This window comes from Monodon monoceros, unplaced genomic scaffold (genome assembly GCF_005190385.1).
Source record: "Monodon monoceros isolate NGI ecotype Baffin Bay Population unplaced genomic scaffold, NGI_Narwhal_1 Super_Scaffold_19, whole genome shotgun sequence".
NCBI classification, from domain to species: domain Eukaryota; kingdom Metazoa; phylum Chordata; class Mammalia; order Artiodactyla; family Monodontidae; genus Monodon; species Monodon monoceros.
This window is the reverse complement of record NW_021703775.1, coordinates 10237308-10258409: the sequence shown is the minus strand read 5'-3', so window position 1 is coordinate 10258409 and position 21102 is coordinate 10237308. Positions and strand designations below refer to the sequence as shown.

The following is a 21102-nucleotide window of genomic DNA, read 5'->3' as shown; positions in this document are numbered from 1 at the left end:
CACGTATATATTTTGGCTTTAAAATACAGCCTGGAGTTAACAGCATTTGCTTCCATGAGAAGCTAGCCATTTGGGAACAAGAGAAAGTCACTGGAAAGTTCTAGAGTAGAATTTGACAGCCTGCTAGGTTTATGGTCTCTCACTGGTGTCTAAACACAAACTTCATCATGAGGACAGCAAACTCTACGAATCTAAACCCATTTGACTAGAAATACCAGGAACCAAAGCTGGAGGGCCACCCGGGGGAGACCGCGTGGCCTGCAGTGAGGTAACCAGTGGCCACCTCAGAGTTAAAGCAATTAACAGGACAGGAGGGGGTAGGGGTCAGGGAGGTCAACACTTTTCAGAATTTAAGACATTAAATAAGCTGGAAATAAATATACAACATCTCTACAAGTTACAGCATTATGAAACAGTAGGACGCATTACACAGAAAAAGAATCTACAATATTTACAATCCTCAATTCTGAAAAAGTTTAGTAAAAACAGTGATTTTTTTTTTTTTTTTTTTTTTACTCATTTATGCTGTACAAAATTTTACAAGAAAGGTAAAGGAAACATAATAATTGCACACAGACGTTTGGCTCAGTTGATAAGTAAAGTATGACTTCCTAATCTAATAAATAGTCAAAATATATACAATATTAAGAAGGGGAAACAGGAGAAAGCTGTCGTCTACTGTGTACATTTTTTGTTTTTGTTTTTTTAACTCGGAAGAAATTTTCACCTGGTTTCTCCACAACCAAGAAAAAAAAAAATTCTTCATAAACAGGAGTCCAGGTAATTTGCAGATTCACTCTTGAAGTTAATTTCGTGTGTGTTTATTGCATTTCTGTGAAAAGTCACAGGACACTTTCTACAAACCTCACGGGAGACGAGGTGGTCAAGGCACAAAACCCGCATTCAGTTTCCAAAAAGGGATCGAGTTATTTTTTTTCTCTATAAAAAGTCAAAGAAAGGAAAAATAAGAAGTCAAAGGTACACCCACAGTGGGTATACTTTCTGCAGGGAGGCATCTTGATAAACAGATACGTACAGTACAGAGACGTCCAGTCACCTCTCTTTAAGTCCTGGGGCAACATCCTCTTAATACTTCTACAATTCATAGAATCTCTAATTTCCTCACCAGCTGCTTCCACGGCCAGCCCGGGGGCCTGGAGGCCGCCGAGCCCGAGGTAAACTTGCACGTGGGTGAGCGAGCACTCAGCCCCCGGGCACCAGGGCTGAAGGAACAGAATAAAGTGCTCCAGTCCGAGAGACTGGCCCGTATAGAGATCCTGGGAGGGGAGCGGCCCAGAACCAAATACGTCTTTGGTGTGTGTGTCCAGCAGGCCCACGGCTGCAATTCCACCAACCACCTTAACAACCGCGTGGACTTGAGGACCCTGCAGAGGGGTTCAAGACATGTCAAGGACACAAGCTGAGACTCAACACAGCTTTAAAACAATTCAAGACCCCAAGAAGATACCTGGGGAAAAGAAAATTTTTAGAAGGAAGAATATTTGGAGTCAAATATCTCTACCTAAGAAAAAAGCATATATGCAACATATATATATATATATATATACTTATATAAAATTATGAAGATACAAAAATGAATCAATTTTTCCATCTGATAACGTGAAAACACTGGTTCTCGATGGGCCAAAAGCAAATACGATAGCTGTTGTTGGCACTGTTGACTCATCTGAAAAATCACGTATCTTTTTTTAAAAAGCTGTTTAATGATCTGAGGTTTCTAAAACTATAAGAGTGATGGGGTTCACAGAACGATCTCCACCTCCCCTCTTTCAATGCTCCCTAATCTTTCTTGGGTCTCCCCAGTAGTTTAACTGCCTTTGAAAAGACTGACCAACTCGTGGGCTTCCATTCTCTGCCATAATCATGGCAGGCGCAGAGGAAGGGCATCCCCAACAGAAGTGGCTGCATGAAGGGGGCCTGACGAAATCCAGCCGTCCCAAGAGAAGTGGAACAAGTGACACAGACATCTGTCAGAAGGCCAAGGGACCATTTCAGACTTGTGTCCAACGGGGTTTTTTATGGAACTGCTGAGAGCAGAATTAAGTCTGTATTTCAGAGAGTGGGAACCGAGTGTTAGCCATCAAAAGCCAGATGAACTCTGAGTTGGACAAAAAGCCAGGATGCCCAGGAAACAGCTGTCTCAAGTCCCGCCCATAGCCTGCATCAATTCCCACAAGAACTCGAGCTTGGATACCTCGACGGAACTCGGCTGCACGTGGGCATGTGAACCACCTGGGGCCTCAGGCTGAGAGTCCATCCTGTGATATGGGAAGGCCGGCAACCCGAAAAGCCAACAGTGCATATACCTTGTGTTATGACTGCCATTGCCTCTTCAGAACACTTCTAAACGACCAGCCCATCGAAACCAAACGAAAACCAACATCGAGCACCTCCCAGTGAGTAAGCTACCAATAGACAAACAGACCTGTGTCTGATACAGGCAGATACTAACTCATGTTCAGACCCAATTATACTTTTGACCATGAAAATACACTGGACCAAATGTGTGCATCAGTGTCCAACAGGCTGGAGGAGCATCACCAAAGGACGTAAGGAGAAACACAAAGAGAGTCTGAAATTTTGCCACAGATGCAACTGAATTTAAGGAGGTAAGTAGATATTTACAAAATGGGAGTGGCACGTCAATACAGGCTGACAAGAGACCCCTCTGCCCCTTTTACCAGTTCCATTTCATAAGAACTTTTTTGGTATTAATAATAATGACTTAAAAAAAAAAAAAGGTCCAAGAAGCAATGGCAGGGAAGGGAGGGGCCACATCATACCTCTCCTGTTTAAAAATGCTGTACAGTGACCTCTAAAAATAAACTAAGGCAGCTTTATAAATCAGCTGGCTCAGTTTCCACTGTGGAGTTTACACAATCCTCCCAGAGTAGGCAAAAGGTTCTTAAAATTTTAGTACAAAAATCACTCACGAGTTGGTTAAAAAGTTTCCGTTTCCTTTTTGAAAAACCTGTTCTTATCAAAGAAGGTGGGGGGAAAAAAAAAAAACACACGGCATGTAAACACCATTCTTGCATAAAATCCTGCTCCAAAGAACCATGATTTGTACATTGTTTAAAAAGAGAATCCTCCCTCATTTACATTCACAACAAGCTTCTGTTAGAAATTCGGCCGCGTGGTGATGATGAAAGACAAGGTCAGGTCCACGTGCAGCTCGGACACGCCGGCAGGCTCCCCGCCCGCCCCCTCCAGCGAGGGACCTCGGGCTGCACAGCAAGGGCACCGAGACACCGAGACACCGAGGTGCTGCGCTTGTCGGTCTGAACGAGCAAAATGTCTGCACATCCCGGCTCCGTGAGGAACCCGCTGTCACTGCATCCTCCACACCAGACGGACGATGTGGCGTAAGAGCCGTAAGATAACCATTTGCGGGTGACCTTCGGCTGCTTGGTGATTATTCAGAAAGACCTGAAACAACAAAAGGAAAGCTCCTTACTTTCCAGCCCCGACTTATTTCGGGGGCTGGCGGGGGAACCCATATTTAAGGGAACAACCAATCCCATCTGAACAGCTATGAAGGTGCCTCTTAAAGGGCCACTTCTTCCCTGAGACGTCACTGCAAAAAGAGCAGGCACACCAAATGATGGTTTTCTTTAAAGCGACCAAAAGGATGTTTGGAAAGCTCAAAGAGAATCCCTGAATCTGTTCCCCCCCCCCTTTTTTTTTTAATTGTAAACTCTTGTAAATTCTTCTTTGGAATAAAGGAAGCTTTTACCGTTCACAAGGTTATTTATGAGTTGCAAGTTTTCCCTGTATTCCCCCATTCAACCTGGGCTGCCACAATCAGACAGACAGAAAGCGTGAGGACACTTTTCTTGCATCTGTAGTGGAAATCTTAGCAGACAGTAACTGCCCCAGGTCTGTCAAATAGATGCACTGTTTCTCCTTCTAAAAACCACATATTCTTTCCACAGGTGACGCCATCGCTGGCCGGAGCTGCCTTGATCAGGAAACGTAGCAACCATTGGAAAATGAGTATCCCCACCGGCTCTGTGCAGGTGCTGGAGGAAAGCCACCCCAAGTCCTGGAGTTGGGGGGGTCCCGTGAAGAGAGGCGCAGGTAAAGCAGATGGAAGAGAGGAAAGAAAGAACTTGGTGGATGCGAGGTAACCACCTTACTGCCCAAGTTACCAACATTCAAAATATGGTTCAGACTCCCTCAAGGGTGAGTTTCGGGTGGCTGTCATTTACTTGAGAAATCAGTGATTCGGGGTAATTTGCCCTAAGAAGCTAAATAAAGTGGAGCACTGATGCGCCACCGCACCTCTGCCTGTCGGTGGGCAGCTCCGGTGGGTAAGCGCCGTTGGTCCAGGGCTGCGGCCACGGTCACCGACACAGGTGGCGTCAACCACTGGCCCCTCCAGTACCCCGGCGTGGCGGGCAAAGAGCGATGAAAAATAGAAAAGCCCCGTTTGCTGGGGACCACCATAGGATCGTGACAAGCTGAGAAACTGTTCCAAAGGAAACGGCCAGGGTATTTCAAGGTCTCAGAGGTCCCTGGGTCTTCCACCTTCGAGCTCTAATCCATTTCGCGGGTTAAGTGCAGGGTGTAAACTCAGAGCAGCCAAAGCTGGTAACAGAGCACATCCGCCTCCATGTCAGGAGCTGTGACCGGTTTCCCTGTTCAGGTCTGAAATCCACACCCCAGGCCAGCTCCCTGCTCTGTCTGGAGCACTCCACCAACCCCCTTCTCACTCCGGCGGGCTGGGGGGTGCTTTCCAGCACACATCCACGGGACCACCTGCCACGGGGCAGGCCGAGGACGGGCGTCCCCCTCCCAGACACAATCGCTGTCCACAGACGCCAGCTGCAAGCAGAGCTCCCTCTTCGCCACTGTTTACACAGCCCTCTGGGGCTCGTTGTACGGGATGGAATTGTGATAAGGCCGGAGCACTTCCCTTGCTCCTTCCAGAACCAGGAGCCAGACTGGAGGAAATCAGCTTTATGTAAGCGATTCCTGTAGAGGCGCTCCGTAACCACAGTCTGCGATTTTTATCAGCCTGACACACAAGATTGCTTTGTTTTGATTTAACTTTCAAAATTACTTTGCTTCTTCTGGGTGAGAATAATTTAGGGGAAGGTTAATTTTAGTTGAGACTAATATTAACAGGTTGAAAGAGGCTTATTCAAAATAAAACCACGACTTACTAAAATGAAGAAAGTGTATGCAGAGCTGAGCTAAACTATCACTTCAAGGTGGGAAATCTCAAGCCAAACAGTTGTCACTGCTGGCCTCAGTAGGACTGGAGAATGGAGTCAAAATGACGCCACGAGGGGACTGGGTCACACAGTAGGGACAGACCCCCAACTGTTGACACTTAGCCAATTTTATATTCCAGAACTGGCAGCGTCTGAGAGGAGAAACCTTCCACGCACCCTTGAGGACAGCAGGTGTAGGATGAGAGAAGTCTTCCCGAGTTTTTTAGACTGTTGCTTTTGTGTCACATGAAAATAATATCGGGGCGGTACGCAAAGACATGCCAGGGTGGCAGGGGAATGCAAGAAAGATCTGTTAAAAGGAACACCCAATCCCTGACAAACGAGAAGATGCTACAACATCTGGGTTAGCGAGGATACGGGGACACCTGGCCCCTCGACAGCACGCGTGACAACACGGCACACGCCGTTAAACCAGCGAATGATTGCTTTTGGACGACATTCCATGGAGGAAGCCATTACCACTGATTCCAAGAGCCCTGGCAGCCCAGAAAGCCCTCGACAGCTGGCAGGGCCCGCCGAAGCTGCTGCCGGCGTAGCGTGGATGGCCCACACCTCACGAACAGCTGGAGGATGGGCAGCTGGCGCCAGGGCAGACGCGCCGCCCTCTGACACCTGCAGCCGTACTGGTCAGCCTCCTTACTGGAGTCACCGAGCACACGGTCTCGGCCTGACGATGCTAACGTAGGGCAGACGTGGTCGGCCCAGCCAGCATGAGATCCTAGGCTTCTGGCCTCCAGGAATGTGAAGAAATACATTCCTGCTGTTTAAGGCCCCCTGTCCGTGGTCCTGTGCTCTGGCCTTCCTAGCAAACTAATACACCCGCTCATGCTTAATCATCCTTCCTGATCCTTCACCTTTTAAGTGAAAAACAAAACTTCTTAGCTCAGAGTTGCGTAATGCTGTTTTAGTCTAAATCATAGAAACACTTTAGAAAGATATATTACAATGATTCATTTGGGGAAAGAACTAAAAAACTAAATACGCTCCTAGGTACAAACAATTTATGTCTTACACACACACATGTACAACGTGCAGGATCCCATCCAACTGGGATTTTCATCTCCGTGGTCTAGATCAAGGAGTGGATTATTTGGGGTAATTGACTTCTATGGCCATCCTGACAGTCCATGCTCCTCTCTGGCTGGGGGGCTCCGGCATCACAGGCAACGCTCGACTTCGTAGCCTGTCTGCACCCAGTTAAGTCTCGTGGGCATTCCCGAGTCGCCAGCACCGCGTGCAGGAGAGCACGACGCAGCCCACCGTATAGGGCGCCCACGGTGCCACCATCAATGAGAAGAGCCCGAGAGAAAGCTGCCCTGTCTCGGGAGCCAGAGGCAGGCAAGTGCAAGTTCCCACCTTGCAGACGGAAACACATCCACACGTTCCAGTGAAGCCTGAAGCCTACACCCAAACACAGTCAAGATGCGGAGGGTCCTTCTTGTCCAAAGAGCAACACGACAGCATCTCCTCTGCGGAGCTTACGCTCCGCTGAGGGACAGAGCCATGCGAATGAACACGATCTTGTGACAAGGGTAATACAGAGGTAAAGACGATGACAGAGAAAGAAGCATCGGCCAGAGAGGCGGGCAGCGGGGCCGGGAGAGCCGGGCAGGAAGGCACAGAGCCAAGCCCCATGCTGAGTCAGAGGAAGAAGAGTTGCTGCGAGGAAAGGAGAGGGAATTATAGGAGGAGAGGCGGGGCCCTGCACGCAAGAAGGAGCAGACGGCTTGGGAAAAATCGTATTTTATGGTAAAATATAGTATTTGATTTTTCACAATAAGCCAGAATGAAAAGCAGTGTCAAATTCCGGGGCTGTTCCATCCAAGAATCGTCCCGTAAAGGTAAGCGATGGACTCAGGAGCTCTGAGTTTCCCTGGACAGACTTCGGTTTTCTTGGAAGATGTGAAATATGACCTTGGAGACAGCGTCAAGGGCATTCAGCAGGGAATCCCGAACAGTTCCCTGCACGTCCACACCAGAGGCCACAGGCTCACCTGGGTGGCAGACAGGGTGGGCTGCACCGAGGGTCCGCCCTGGAGTGGGGAGCAGGGTCCAGGCTGACTTGTCATGACCGGGGAGCAGCCCATACGTTGAGGAGCTGGGCCTCCGCGTGGGGTGGGACAGGAGAGGAGGCTCAGGGACTGGACACAGCGCCGGCGACCACCATGGCTGTAGCACCGGGACCGCCTCAGGTTGCACTCGAGACCACCAATCAAGTATCGGGGAACTTAATTACATTTTAATGCCAAAACAACAATCACAGACAAACCAGGGAAGCAGGTGTGCCGCATGCAACAGAGGCCTGGAGCCCAGGCTGCCCCGGACAACTGGCCAGGTTGACCACAACATACCTGCAGTGGGCCGCTCTGTTCCCGCTTCACTCTCCTGCAGATGCAGAGGGGCCCAGCCTCTGCAAAGTACACAAGACACAGCAGGTCTTCCGACTTTGTGAGCCTGAGCTTGGGGATGAGAAGGGTCGCCCACCGCCACCGATAAATGGAACCTGGCACACGCCTTTTCCGTCTTCACGACCCCCCAAGCCAGTGTAGCTCTCTGCCCTTTCACAGACGGAGCTTGCGGATCAGGAACCACCAAGTAACCCCGACAGTTCAGCTCAACTCCAGCTCAGTGCAGAACACACACTCACCAATCCGGGCTCCAAAGGCAGGGTCAAAGCTCGCTGGGCCAAGTGACTCAGTACGTACAACCCACAGGTACACTGAGCATTACTCAAGGGGGCTTACTGACTCAAAACCACAGAGGTGCACACAGTGCAGTAAAAACAAAGGTTGAGGAAGATCACAAGTATTAAGAAAGAGAGACTTATCCTGGGAACTAGGGCTGAGATTTGCTGCAACAGAACCACAGTTTAGGGAAGAGTTTCCTGGCAGTCAAGGTAACAAGGACATTATTTTTCACCGTCTTATCAAAAAGAGCTCAATACCAAACTCTAGGAGACAAACCAAAAAGCAAGGTGTACCCGCAGAACTGAGACTCTGAGCAATATTTTAAAACTTGTTCAAAAACTTGTTTCTTATAGAATTTCAACACTGAATGCCTAAGACATCCTAAACTTCTTTTTTTTTTTTTTTTTAAGGTAGATACATTTTTAAGTGGGAACACGTTATAGGAGACTGAACTCTGGACTCTGACACCAGGAAGGGCTCTGACAAAGAGAGAACCTCTTTGTCAGAGGATGGAGTGTCTATCTGTCTGGATGGTGTCTGCTCCCCCAGGGGCGGTCACGGCACCTTCCAGAACAGTGCTGAGAGCTGCCATAATCACAGGTGACAGAGTGAGGCAAGGGACAGAGTGGCCCCGGTGATGGATGGAAGACCACCTCTACCCATTTCATAACCCATCGATCTAAACGTTATAAGTGACAAGCGCGTGACACAGAGGTCAGAGAGGAACAGGGCCCATGTGTGACGACTCGATGTGGAGACTTGCTAAGAAGACCTGGTCTCTCTCCACTTTAAGACCAAGAACCCCAGTCAAAGGACATCTCAGCTCAGATTCCAGTGCAGGCTCCATATCCACTGCTGTCCTCAGGTGTCAGACATGCTGCTGCAATGCTGTCCAAAGACCAAATTCACTTTCTATTTATCACCACGGCAACACGGGCATTTGCATAGCTAGTGCCTAACATGCTTTGATGTCAACACAGCTGTGGAAAGGGTGCCAGCGGAGCTCCTTGGCCGGATGCGGTGCCCCTTCCACCCCAAGCACCCGAGGCGAGCTCTCCCACTAGGGTGATGATGTGATCCTCAAACGTCGCAGAAAGACTGCATCTGCACAAATCCCACTTTCCAATTTTCAGTGCATCATTTCAAAGAACTATTACAGGTACCGCTTTCGGTAGGACAAACACTCACTTCTCCCATTAACCTGGCATGCGCTGGATTTTCTTAGTACAATACCTCCCCCTCCCCGCAGCAGATCTCTAGATAACTTGTCGGCCCCCCGGCCCCACGGCTCCAGCTGGCTGAAATGAAGAACCCCCGGCCCGTGACCTTCGAAGTGTGTCACTGTGTCAACCACGGAGAAGCCGGAGGGACGGCTCTTACAACTCCCGCACGAGGCACCATTAGACAAAATATTAGATGCAGAGCAAGAACACGCTGTTCTAAAATGCCCCAGCCTCCGACAAATGCTAATGAGATGTAAGCACTTTAACCGCAGCTCAAACCCCTCTGCTTTGGCTCAGCTGGAAGAAGTCTAGTGGAGGATGACGTGACAGGCTGATTATTTCTGTATGTCTGCAGGAGGGCCGAGCCTCAAAGTGCATCTCCATTTCCTCCTCAAGAGATTAAAAAAAACCCAGCTCGACCTCTCTGAAGTCCCCCCTCCAGGCACCTGCATCTCCAAATGGTTATGTGTTGATGGCCTCCGGTGCCTCAAGGGCCAGGCAGCCATGCAGGTGTGCCCACCTGCCACAGTGTGAGCGAGCACACAAGCCACATCCAGCTTGGTGCCCACCCAGCCATTCACACACACACCAGCGCCTCAACCTCGGCTCACATCTGTGTAACCCAGACAGACGCAGCACGTCCGGGGTCCCCACCCCACACCCCCGGGGGTGCCCCCCCCCCGACATTTCCTTTAACGAGCTGGGTACTTAGCACACACGCAGGTGAACAAAGTTACTAGTATCTCTCTATCCAGAGCTTAAAGACCGATGGAGAAAAGTCTCAACTACAGTTCAAAGTGAGAGAAAACAGAAGGATGGTAGCACGGGATGATGGACAGCATTTTCTAGATGCATCTCTAAATGCTCTGGTTTAATCGTCACTACGTCCCTAAGAGACTGACCGAAAATGGGGCTCCTGAAGGTGGGCAGACGGAATCTGACCCCAAGGTCCCTGCCATTGCCTGTGAGCTGCATCTTCCTACGAGATCACCCTTTATCCTCCTCCACAAGTCATGGAAAGCCCTCATTCAGCCCTCCACAGCCACGGTCGCCATGGAGATAATCTGAACCCCATGCTCTCGGGGAAGGTCTCAGGGAAACACAGCAGAGCTGATGTCACAGGAGGGAGGCTCTTCTCTCTCACAGGCTCTGGCGTCTCCATGATGGGCTCATTCTCTTCGTCTTGTCATTGTTCGTGTGGTGTGGATATGGCATGTGTCAGACAGGTGTGCAAGGCTCTTAAGACCACAACTGCCTTATCCAACTCCAAGGGAGACACTCATTAAACCTGAAAACTGTATCCGAAATAAATGGCAAGCATCAATTTATCCCGCCACAGCTGGCTGTGCTACGAAAACTGTCATTCTATCAACCTGTGTGAGACAAATGTGGGGCATCATCTCATGAGATAGGATGGGCCCAGTTTTAATGTTTGATAGGCAGATTTTTCATTATTCTTTTCTCAGACAGTAATAGAAAGCATCTCATTTTGTTAAACTCCAACATGTGATGAACGAAGGCCTCAAAAGAGGGCCAACTGAGAACATGCATCTCTGGACGTAAGTATGGTTTATGCTATTACCAAACAAGCTATAATTTTGACCTCTCCCCGTCCACTAGCTACAGAAGACTATCTATAGAAGAATAGCCCTTCCGAAAACGAGGATCAAACAGCACAGGGAATTTCACTCGTTAGGAAAGACGACACATACAGACTTCAAGTTCACATATAGTACAGCTGACCCTTGAACAATACGGGTTTCAACTGCGCAGGTTCACTTACACACGGGTTTTTTTCAGTATTGGTACCTGTTTCATTTTACAGATCTTTACATTAGCGAAGTGGGGGGGAAAGTTTGTGTTCAATTAGAGATCACAATATGTGGAATCAAAAGGACTAGAGTTTGAGTCCTGATTCTGTCCAAACAGTTTCAGCTTCCTGCCCTTGGGTGAGTCATTTATCAATTCCTTTGTCTTGAGGCAGGGATGGCAGTGCGTGGATTTTTGACTCCAAGGAGGGGTCGGCGTCCAGAGCCCCTTTGATGTTCCAGGCTCGACTTACATGAAAATGCTAATGTGTTGACACCAATTAAACTGTGGTTTCCCTCAGAACCAGCCTGCAAGCCACCTTTTCTTCTCTACCTTGTGTGGTTCAGGGCTACGCTTCCCTCTACGTCGTTCGGTCAATTCATGCCTGCACACGCCCGGCACAGAAGTAGGAGGCAGGCAGTGTGAACAAAAGATACACTGTCTCTTGCGATCAAACAATGAAAGGGTTTTCATCTACTTCTTGGCCCTTCTAGAGAGCCTGTCCTAGCATCGCGTGCTGCTGTCCACTGCAGCCCCCCCACCGGGACATCCCCATGCCACCGCTAACCAAGAGCAGCCTGAGCACAGAGTGCCTCAGGGTGGACAAGCTGATGACAAGGCAAGAAGGCGAGAGATCCTAGCCTCGGTACTGGGGGCAGGGGGGAGCCGGGGCACGCTGGTTAGAGAATGGGGCTGACCACCCCAAGAGCACGTTCTCAAGGGTCTAGCACCCTCTCCATGGCCTCAGACTGCAACCCCAGCCAGGGCCAAGAATCCCATCCAGTTGGACACCATCCCCAAGAACCTGTGGTGAGCACAGGGCATCCCACGCCTGCAGGGGACCGGAGCCCACACCTGCTGACATTCCCTCCAGCAGATGGGACCTGGACTTGCACTCACGCAATTTCTGAATTGTGAAAGAAGCCAGCAGAGGCTATCAAAAACAACAGGAAAGCTGTCTGTCTGGGTGGGGACCCCCACCCACGGGGAAGAGGAGGCATCAAGGTGCCAGCTGCTGCAACACACACAGATGCCGCTGCGCCGCGGCTCCCAGCCAGCTGCTTGCCCTCTTCAGAAAGCCCCAGAGAGGGATGCAGTTTCCCCACTGACGTCCCTGGCTGCCCGGTGTTCCCCGAGAGCCCTCGCCCTCCCTCCCCGGAATCTCACAGAGCTGGACATGGGGAGCTATGGAGCCAGGACACCGTATGGTTGCAGGTCATCCAGCAACGAATCCCAGAGCTCCACCACTTCTCTGGACCCTTGGGTTTTGTCCCACTACATGCTCTACGTGTGCCTAGGCTGCTGCAGCACTTTAATGCCTAATGACATGGTGGAGACGCACCACGGGGCTGCCACTGGCCAAATCTGTGACAACCTGAGCATTAAGTATCGAGAGGGACACATAATAACCTGCTGAACTAAACACGGACCCATGAACTAAAGCTGACAAACGAAGTAAACACAGGGGAGAAAGGGAAGTTCTTCCTCATTTATACACACTTTCCTTCTATGACAAATGGAAAAGTACTGACTTTGTAGTGGAAGACACCACCTCTGACCAGAGTCCCAGGAATGGGACAAACTGACACCCTGTGCCTCCCGACACGATGCACGGAGGAGGACACAATGTCACACTGTTGGGACGACCGGCAAAGTCTGCGTAAGACCCACAGATGACAGGACAGTACTGCCACGTTGTTAATTTCCCAATCTTGCTAATTACTCCGCGGCCGCACAAGAGAATACTCTTATTCGTAGGAAGGACACGCTGACGAATTTAAGAGTAAAGGAGTATCGTGCCTGCAGCTCGTTCTCGAAGAGTTCAGAAAATAGTTTGCACACAGGTAGGTACAAGGAGGGAGGACGTTAAAGCAAACATGGCACAATGTTAATAGCAGGGGACTCGTGTGGCAGATACAAGAGGGGTCTTGGTACCATTCCTGCAACTTTGGCGTAAAAGTCTGCAATTATTTCAAAACAGAAAGTTACAAATATACACCAGACTTGGAGCAGTAAAACTCCCATCAGGTAGAGGGGCGGGTCGCCCTGCCCTGGCAGGGTACATTTGGGGCGATGACATCCACCGAGTCACAAAAGGAGAAGGGAACATGCACCGGGGCTTTGCGCTCACCTGTGCCTCTCTCACCTCCTGCTTCAAGGATTCAGACTCCACAGCTCCGTCTCATATGCTTCCCCACTGCCCTCAAGTGCACTGAGCACATGACAACTACACGACAACTTCCTCTATTGCTCTAACTGAAAAAACGGGAAAATATCCTGTCAGGCTTCGCAAGGCTTATGGCAACAAAAGACCAACACTTTACAAAACGTACCGTAACAGTATTAAGTAGAGACACCGAATATTTAAAAGGCTCCGATCCACCATAAAGCGGCGTGGCGACGGGCTCTGCTTGCCAAGAAGGGACACCTCCCCGGACAGACAAGTGCGTAACTTGGAAGCAAAATCCCTCCCATTTCCTCCCCAGGTTTCCACCCCCAATATTCAACAATGGCCCATCAGTGTGACTGCAGACAATGGACTGTTTTGAATCCAACAACTCTTAAGACAGGCGTCTGCGGCCCTGGGGTCACTGTGTCACTACCCCGAGTTTCAGAGTCTGCTGTTTTGAACTGGCTGTTTATAAGACCTGGAGAATAAGTTTGTTTCGTTTTTGAAAAATGAGGTGATAAGCTAGAGTGTGTCCCTACTCCTCCCCCGATATTCCAGCCTTCTTAGAAAGCTAGAGTCCTTTCAATGATTAGCGACTGCATTTTTGCATTGGTTCTTTTTTAAGAGATGCCAAATAAGGTTCACGATTACAAATATTGAGAAATACTGCAATGAGACTCACTTCTATTTATCTTACCCAAAGCACTGAGAACAGGTTATACAGCTCATTTGAAAAAACATATGAGCATCTTCAACATTAAACCGTGTAATAACACTGGGAACACGGTGGGGAGGCGGGGTGTGAACTCTGAGAGGCTCTTCTCCCACCTGCACGGGAGAGGCTTGGTGATGAAGACCACCCAACGGCCTGTGTCTCCTCTGCACGTGACCTGTACGGTCCCGCACCTCGGCAGCCTACGTGTGGGCGTGGCTGTGCTCCAACCCCCGCCCATGTCTCACCACCGAGCATTCGGGGCCACCACAGAGATGCATCAGCCAGACCCATCCAGGTAGGCTCGGGGGAAAGCTCTGCAGAGTCACCGATACTTCACGCCAATCGCAGAGTCATCGATACTTCATGTAAGTTCAAAGAGAAACTTTTGCAAAACCTTCTTAAACACACCTGGCTCTCTGGCCAAAGGTTCTGATCCAACCCCCCGAGGATGGAGCTGTGCTGACTCATCTCGGTGTCCAGAGCTCCCCGGACTCTGAAGGCACCGGAGGCCGGCAGCCTCACTTCTCCAGCGGAGCCCCAGCCAAGCCAGACCTGGAGCCCTAAGGACCTCTACCATCCGCTTTGAGACGGGATGGGGAGGTGGCAGGCCCAGCACGCCGGTCAGTTCACGGCCCAGGCTCAGCCTGAGAAGCCGCCATAGCCGTCAGAAGTGACCTCTTCCTGCTGGATTCGTGACACGTTCCAGAATCAGGACTGGATATATTCAGCCTACCCTCTTGAAGGGACCGACGTCCCGAATATCCCAGGGCCCTGTTTCTGACCACTGTCTCCTAGTCAAGCGGGAGAGCCGAGTCCACACACAAACAGTAACCCCGAAACCCCACCAGCGAAACCGAGGCAGAAGAAACTAGGGCAACGGTAACTTCTGTGGCAAATTACACAACAACCCACCTTGCCAAAGTGATTGCCATCTCAGATCTAGGCTGAGAGGGAATTTATGTTCTGTGAGCAGGTCCCCGTCAGGTGTAGGCCGCCAGGCATCCTGCCAGCTAGACCCCAGTATCACAAGAAATTCCGGAGCCCGTTCATCAATGTGACATTTCCCGTTTAATGACAGAATCACACGACAGCACATTTCCCATCACACACACACATACACGCCCTGTAGAAGGTATAAAGAGGATCCAAGTGTGAGTTTTCTGAAACTCCCTAACTCCCTTATGGAGATTCTATACTGAAGCAATGAAAGCCTCTCTTGTAATGGGAGAACATCTCCATGTACGTTTAAAAAAGCTGAAAAGGCATCGTATGTAACAGGAAAACAAGACTGACTGAAAGCAATTTACAGGTAACATCTGTTCACTAAGCAACAGCTAGCTACAAAAGAGACTAACATTGAAAGCAGGACAGAAATACTGGGGCGTCCTAAGCATAAACTCCCTCCAGAAGAAAAAAGAAAGAAAAAAAAATCTTTAAAAAGTATTATATGAAACAATAATGTTTGACAGAAAAGGAGTCAGATGAAAAGTAACACAGTAAGAAAGAATGATATTAAATCTTATTTTGTAGAAAATAATAGTTAAGCACTTGCTTTTCGATAAATCAACAGAAATACCTTCATACATGGTTGCCAGAAAAAAGGTAAGCAAGCCAAAATCACATTCTCTCACACATTTGCTGGTGTACCCCTACAGGAAGTAGTCACACATACTCCTAAGAGCCTGACTCCCTGAGTTAAACCCTACACATTTTAAAATGTCTTCCATGGGAATAAGGTGTCCAAATGGTAACATATATTGCCACTGGGCAAAACAAAACACACTCTGTGCCTGCAGAGTAGGATCTAAGGCTGAATTTTTTTTTTTTTTTAACCCAACAGCACACCTTAAAAATCCCAGTGGCACTCAATTTGAGGTATAAAATTTTTATACCCCAGATTACAGGCTATTAATTATTGGCCTCCTAATACATTTCAATAAATGAACACCACGGACAGCAGTGGGGGCTGGAATGACACAGAGGCCCCCCTGCTCTGACTCACTGCCTGGCAAATCACAGGGGAGACTTCTACTTTAAGAGCTGGCATCGTTCCCTTTGGCTAAGATGGAAATTTTAAAATTTCTTTACTTTTGACCCAAACTGCCTCCAGGGAGGGCTGCAACTCCCTCTCTGGCTTAAAGACTACGTTAGTATTTATATGGGAATATTTCAAAGCATATACATAATCCCTTTTTTTTCAAGCATGGAGAATTTAAGGTTTGTGCTCCTACCATCCCTTGGTCGGCCTCGGATTTTGTCTAATGGCCACCACTTACATTCAGCCATAAAACAAATGGAAAATGGGAAAGGAGGAAGAATGGTAGGTCACACATAGGTAATACCGCTCATTTCCAGAATAAGCACGATTATTACTAGTCTTTTCTTTTCTTTTTTTTTTAAATGGCAGGGAGAGGTAGGGTGTGAGGGAGAAAGGGGGTAAAGAAAACATCATTACCCTCCTTGGGTAATATGCATTAAATTCGTCTCCAATACGCCGCAACTCTTGCGCAATCCATATCTCCGGACGCATATCTGCAGGTACAGCCTGAGACTGCCTCATGGAAGCTGCATCAGAACAAACAGAACAAAAATCACATTGTTTTCCATAGATCATTTAGAAAGTCCCAAAGGTCAGTTTCTAGAAGCAAGCCCATCTCACACACGCTTTCATGTTTTGGGACGCTCCCTAACTTCAAGAGCTACAATCATGCATTCGAGATTATGGTGGCAGGCTCTGCTACGTTAACTCTGGTTCATGAATAAGGCATACAGAGTAATTTAATTTTCAACAACTGGAGATTCAGAATTGCCAAATTTAAAAATCTCCTGGCCAGTGAATTACATACTTCCATTTCGAGAAGGCAAACCAACACAACAACGGCACAATCGATGCGGCCCAAGAAATAGCCTCGAAACATGAGAGTGTAAAGATTTAGGCTGTCCGTAAAGTAACTATTATATTTTGATCTTAAGGCAAGGTAAAATTCCTAGGAAAATGTCACACGTCATCGAGGAACATGAAATGGTTGTATTCAAAGTAAAGTCAGTGAAAACCTGAGAAATGAATGAGCTTGTTTCCATGGAAGGAGGTGCAGTGATACACAGCCAGTCTGCACAAGTGCCACCAAGGGGCAAAATTAAAGCATAATTGCATGTTTTGTTTCCATATTAATGCAGCCAATAAAGATGGCTCAAGTCTGCAAACACCACATGGAGAGAGGAAATGTTTTGGGTGTAAGAGCAAAGGCTTTTTTGAAAGGAGAAAAAAGAGGGAGGTTCACCCTTTCATTAAGCTGTCACTCCCATCCACACCCAATACATTCAGCCGTTGGTTAACGAGCCCATTTCAAAGCCACGTGACGGCCAAAAATGGAGCACAAAAAATGTGAGTTGTCCAAAGATCCCACCAGCATCAGGAAGACGATATCTCCAAGTACCACGAAGAAAAGTGTTCTCCACACTCAGAGAACAGCTGGGTAACACGGGTAACAGGAAAAGAGATGAGATTATTGGATTTCAACTGCTATTCACATGCGGCTTACGCTAACTTCCTGTTAAAAGGAGCACTCTACTGGCAATTAAACACACGTGTTACGTTTTAACCACAGCGAAAAATTTAAGCACCTATGATAATCAGATTTTGCCATAACATGAATATAGCTTCCTCTTTTGTATTTTTGTAAAAAAAAAAAAAAATCTTGTATGTTGTATTAAGAGTTTTATTTATCGTTACAAATAAAAGTGCTGTTGGTTCCTAGGTCTACAAAAGCACTTAAAAGTGAACTCTTTTTTGAGTTTTTACCAAGTCTTCTCAATCTCTTGCCCCAACTTCTCTGTCCCCCGGCCCTCACCCAAGAGAAATGAACGATGACCCCACAAAGGCTGAGAGGCAGGGCATCGTGTGTGTGTGTGTGCGTGCGCGCGCGTGCATGTGTGTGTGCGAACGTGTGTATGCGTGTGTGCGCACAGGTGTGGGGGCATTGAACAAAGAACACATGTGCATCCTCTCCAGAATCATCTGTGCTGGCAACGAGCCAGAGGGGAGATTTCCCCAAGGACGCCTGGTGAAGCGCACAAAGGCTGATGACAGGAAACTTTTGGGATACGCCAGGCATGTCCCCTGAACACCCCTCCAAGCACACAGAAAACTGCCTTGGCAGTACCTCTGTCACAAATTCCATCGTTACTCTGTACAAGCCTATTAAAATTAAAGTTTAAGTAGCTAAACCGGCAGAAAACAGAATTTCAGGGTATATGTGATGCCAAGTGGTCTGTAATAGTTCACTCCCTTCTCCTGGATTTGCAGTGCTTTAAAGATTTTGTCCATCACAGGTACCAAATCATTACTATCTTTTCATACTATCAGCCAATCAAGTGCTCTTTCCCTGACTTTAGCAGCTGTTGTTACAAAGTTAACTCACTTTTTCTAAGAAAAAGCCTCTTTTCTTAGAATGAACACTGTGGTCATCACCTGCAGAGTTAGCTCAGGGAGACGCATGTATCCACAGATACAAGTGACCAGACCAGCGCACAGGATGCCACATGGTCGCTCAGAACCCCTGCCACCCACCTCTCCCGGGCTCCAGAGCCCCACTCATTTCTCACTACACTTGGCTCTCTTCAAGAGAGTAAATCTGCCCTCAATCCTAGAGTCAGAGATGCAGAAAATGCCAATTATCCAAAGAAAATCTGTGAAATCTAGGCTGCATATTTTACGAAGATGACAGACTGGTAAAAACTGTTAGCAAGTTACCCAAGGTTTAGTAAATCAAGATACTCACTAATTTACCCAATGAATATGAATGCCCATGAGCCAGACACTGCTCAGGAGATGATCTGGGTGCAGCAACCAAAGAGGCCCAAGCCCTGCTCCCACGAGCTTACATCCCTGCAGATTAAATGCTAAACTTCAACTAAATGATAAACTTCTTCTGGACAAGGATACTCATACCTTATATTCTTATAACACAAAACGAAGTTAACTCCCCCGGTTAACTTGCCCCAACCTGCAGGTGAAGTCTACTGAATTCTATTTAACACCCTCACTTACCTATGTGGTTTAGAAAGTTCTGTCTGGCTCACGGGAGGGCTGACAGCCAGAAGCACCACCACTGGAGCCGGTGCACATCAAAATGAGCACCTAGTGACTGCGTCAACCTGGCCAGCAGCTGAGAAGCACATGTGGAACCTTGGGGGCCAGACCCAACTTGTTCATCTTAGAGACAAATGCCCTGCTGTTTGTGGGGGCAAGAAGATAAGCAGATGTTTCTTCTGCAGAAAGAAGAGTTCTAACTGCTAGCTTCAATAAATGCACAGAGAGAAACACATCCCCGTGGTCTGGCAGTGAGGCCCTGGAGGCTGTACTCTTACAAGCTCCTGGTGCAGACGGTCCACAGACCAGGCCCTGAGAAATCCTGAGCAGGGGGAAGAAACCACGGGTCAGTTCTGGGGCCCAGACGTGTGTCTTTGGAGAACACTCAGGAGTCGGGAGAGTTTTATTAGCCAAAGATAATTGGTTAGACCAGGCTTAGCATACACTAACTGATAAAACAGATCAGTAAGAGAGCTAGCAACCGTGTTTAGGTATATATATTTTTTGAAGTTTCTATAGAATAGTAACATACACTATAAATTAACGTTTGCAAAGGAGACTGATGTGTCTAGACGACTCTGACACAGCAGCTATCACCACTTGGTTTTAAGAATTGGAGGTTTTTTTTTTTCCAGTACGTGGGCGTCTCACTGTTGTGGCCTCTCCCACTGCGGAGCACAGGCTCCGGACGCGCAGGCCCAGCAGCCACGGCTCACGGGCCCAGCTGCTCCGCGGCATGTGGGATCCTCCTGGACCGGGGCACGAACCTGCGTCCCCTGCATCGGCAGGCGGACTCCCAACCACTGCACCACCAGGGAAGCCCCCAAGAACTGGAGTTTTTTGAGAAGCAAATACTGTTCTTATTTCTTGAATAAACCTAAAATTAATGACCAACATTCACCCTGCAATAAAACCTAGCCCATAAATACAGACAGTATTGGTTTTAAGGTAAGATCGTAAGATAAAAATTCCATTTTGAATATTTTCAAAGGCATCCTATTCCTATATTTTAAAAGGGTGGCCTTAATCTCAGTTAATACAGTAGATTTTTGCCACCTAAATTTCAAAGATTATTTCTCAAGTAACAAAATGTCTCCTTCTGGTGGTGCCGGGGGCTTTTCCTTAACTTCATCACTAGTTTAATGTTGGTGTCTGTCACATGTGGTCTCATGTCACGTGAGAACCTAGCAGGGCTAAGAATGGGGTCTGGCTGACCTGAGAATTTGCTTGTCAGCCCCACGGCGGCACTGGTCGGAGCCAGAATTAAGGTTTTTATTCCCTTTATCACCAGTTTGCTGAATTCTGCCCCACAGTGACCCAGAGCACGAACCACCACGATGTGGAAGGGATCCAGGGCTCGGTCTTCCGAAGGTGAACCTGGAGCTGGTGGGGTTCAAGGGCAGGGGATACTCAAAAAACACACCCTCGCTCCTACAATCCTTTCTAGATACTCAATCTGCCTGCTCCCTTGCTAATATAATCCACTTACCAAAAAGATCATTTACATTTATATCTCTAGCCTGTAAGACAGATAAGCATCAAACATAAACATTTTATTATGCTCTCTGCAATGTGCTTAACAGCCGCAAATACTGATACCTCGTCAATAAAATGGGTCTTTATTTGAAACAAAAGCTCTTATTACTTAGATCACATTTTTAACTAAGGCAATTTTACATAAACATAAGAACTTCAAAGGGGAAACTGTGACGAGGTGTATTTTCACCCACAGAAAATGTAATTTCAGCATTTAAGAAAGCATTTCATGCCATAAACCTGGTGCTAAAAGGGGAGAGGGGAGGGGAGGGAAGAGGAAAAGCACAATGAAATATAAGCAGCTCTTAATGTAAAGCTACTGCTCCAAAGCTGTAACCAGAAGTCCACACAAGGCCGGCTCCAATCCTGTAAGCACCATTCTGAGCTGGGGAACTTGCTGGGCCCAGATTTTCTAACCAAAGCCACTAATCAAAACTTTGGAATGCAACTGTGTCACATAGGCAATTCTGTCAAAAGTGCGATATGTTAGTTGAATTTTCATCAAAACTCTTGGAAACAATGCTAGAGTTTTCTGAAATCTAGCATTTCAGAATCTAGCATTTCAGGTAACCTGATTTCCTATAGGAAAAAAAAACCCCAAACCAAAAA

At 47.8% G+C, this 21102-nt stretch overlaps 1 protein-coding gene and 1 non-coding gene across 6 annotated transcripts in view; both read right to left on the bottom strand.

Moving 5' to 3' along the window:
• Positions 1-1643: 1643 nt before the first annotated feature.
• Positions 1644-21102, bottom strand: part of BCL2L11 (BCL2 like 11) — a 43089-nt gene continuing 23630 nt past the window's right edge. For 2 of the 5 annotated variants that reach the window (XM_029232215.1, XM_029232212.1), the window contains 2 exons: positions 16321-16430; positions 1644-3450 (listed from right to left, as the gene is read on the bottom strand). In XM_029232215.1, coding sequence (XP_029088048.1) covers positions 3352-3450; positions 16321-16430 — 209 coding nt within the window. In that variant the 3' untranslated portion in view covers positions 1644-3351. Of the gene's footprint in view, positions 3451-12117; positions 13237-16320; positions 16431-21102 lie in introns of those variants that run through there. The other 3 variants (XM_029232216.1, XM_029232217.1, XM_029232214.1) reach the window with 2 other exon arrangements.
• LOC114901199 lies at positions 3791-3919 on the bottom strand. Its single transcript, XR_003795077.1, has one exon. It is a non-coding gene; the product is annotated as a small nucleolar RNA SNORA31 (small nucleolar RNA).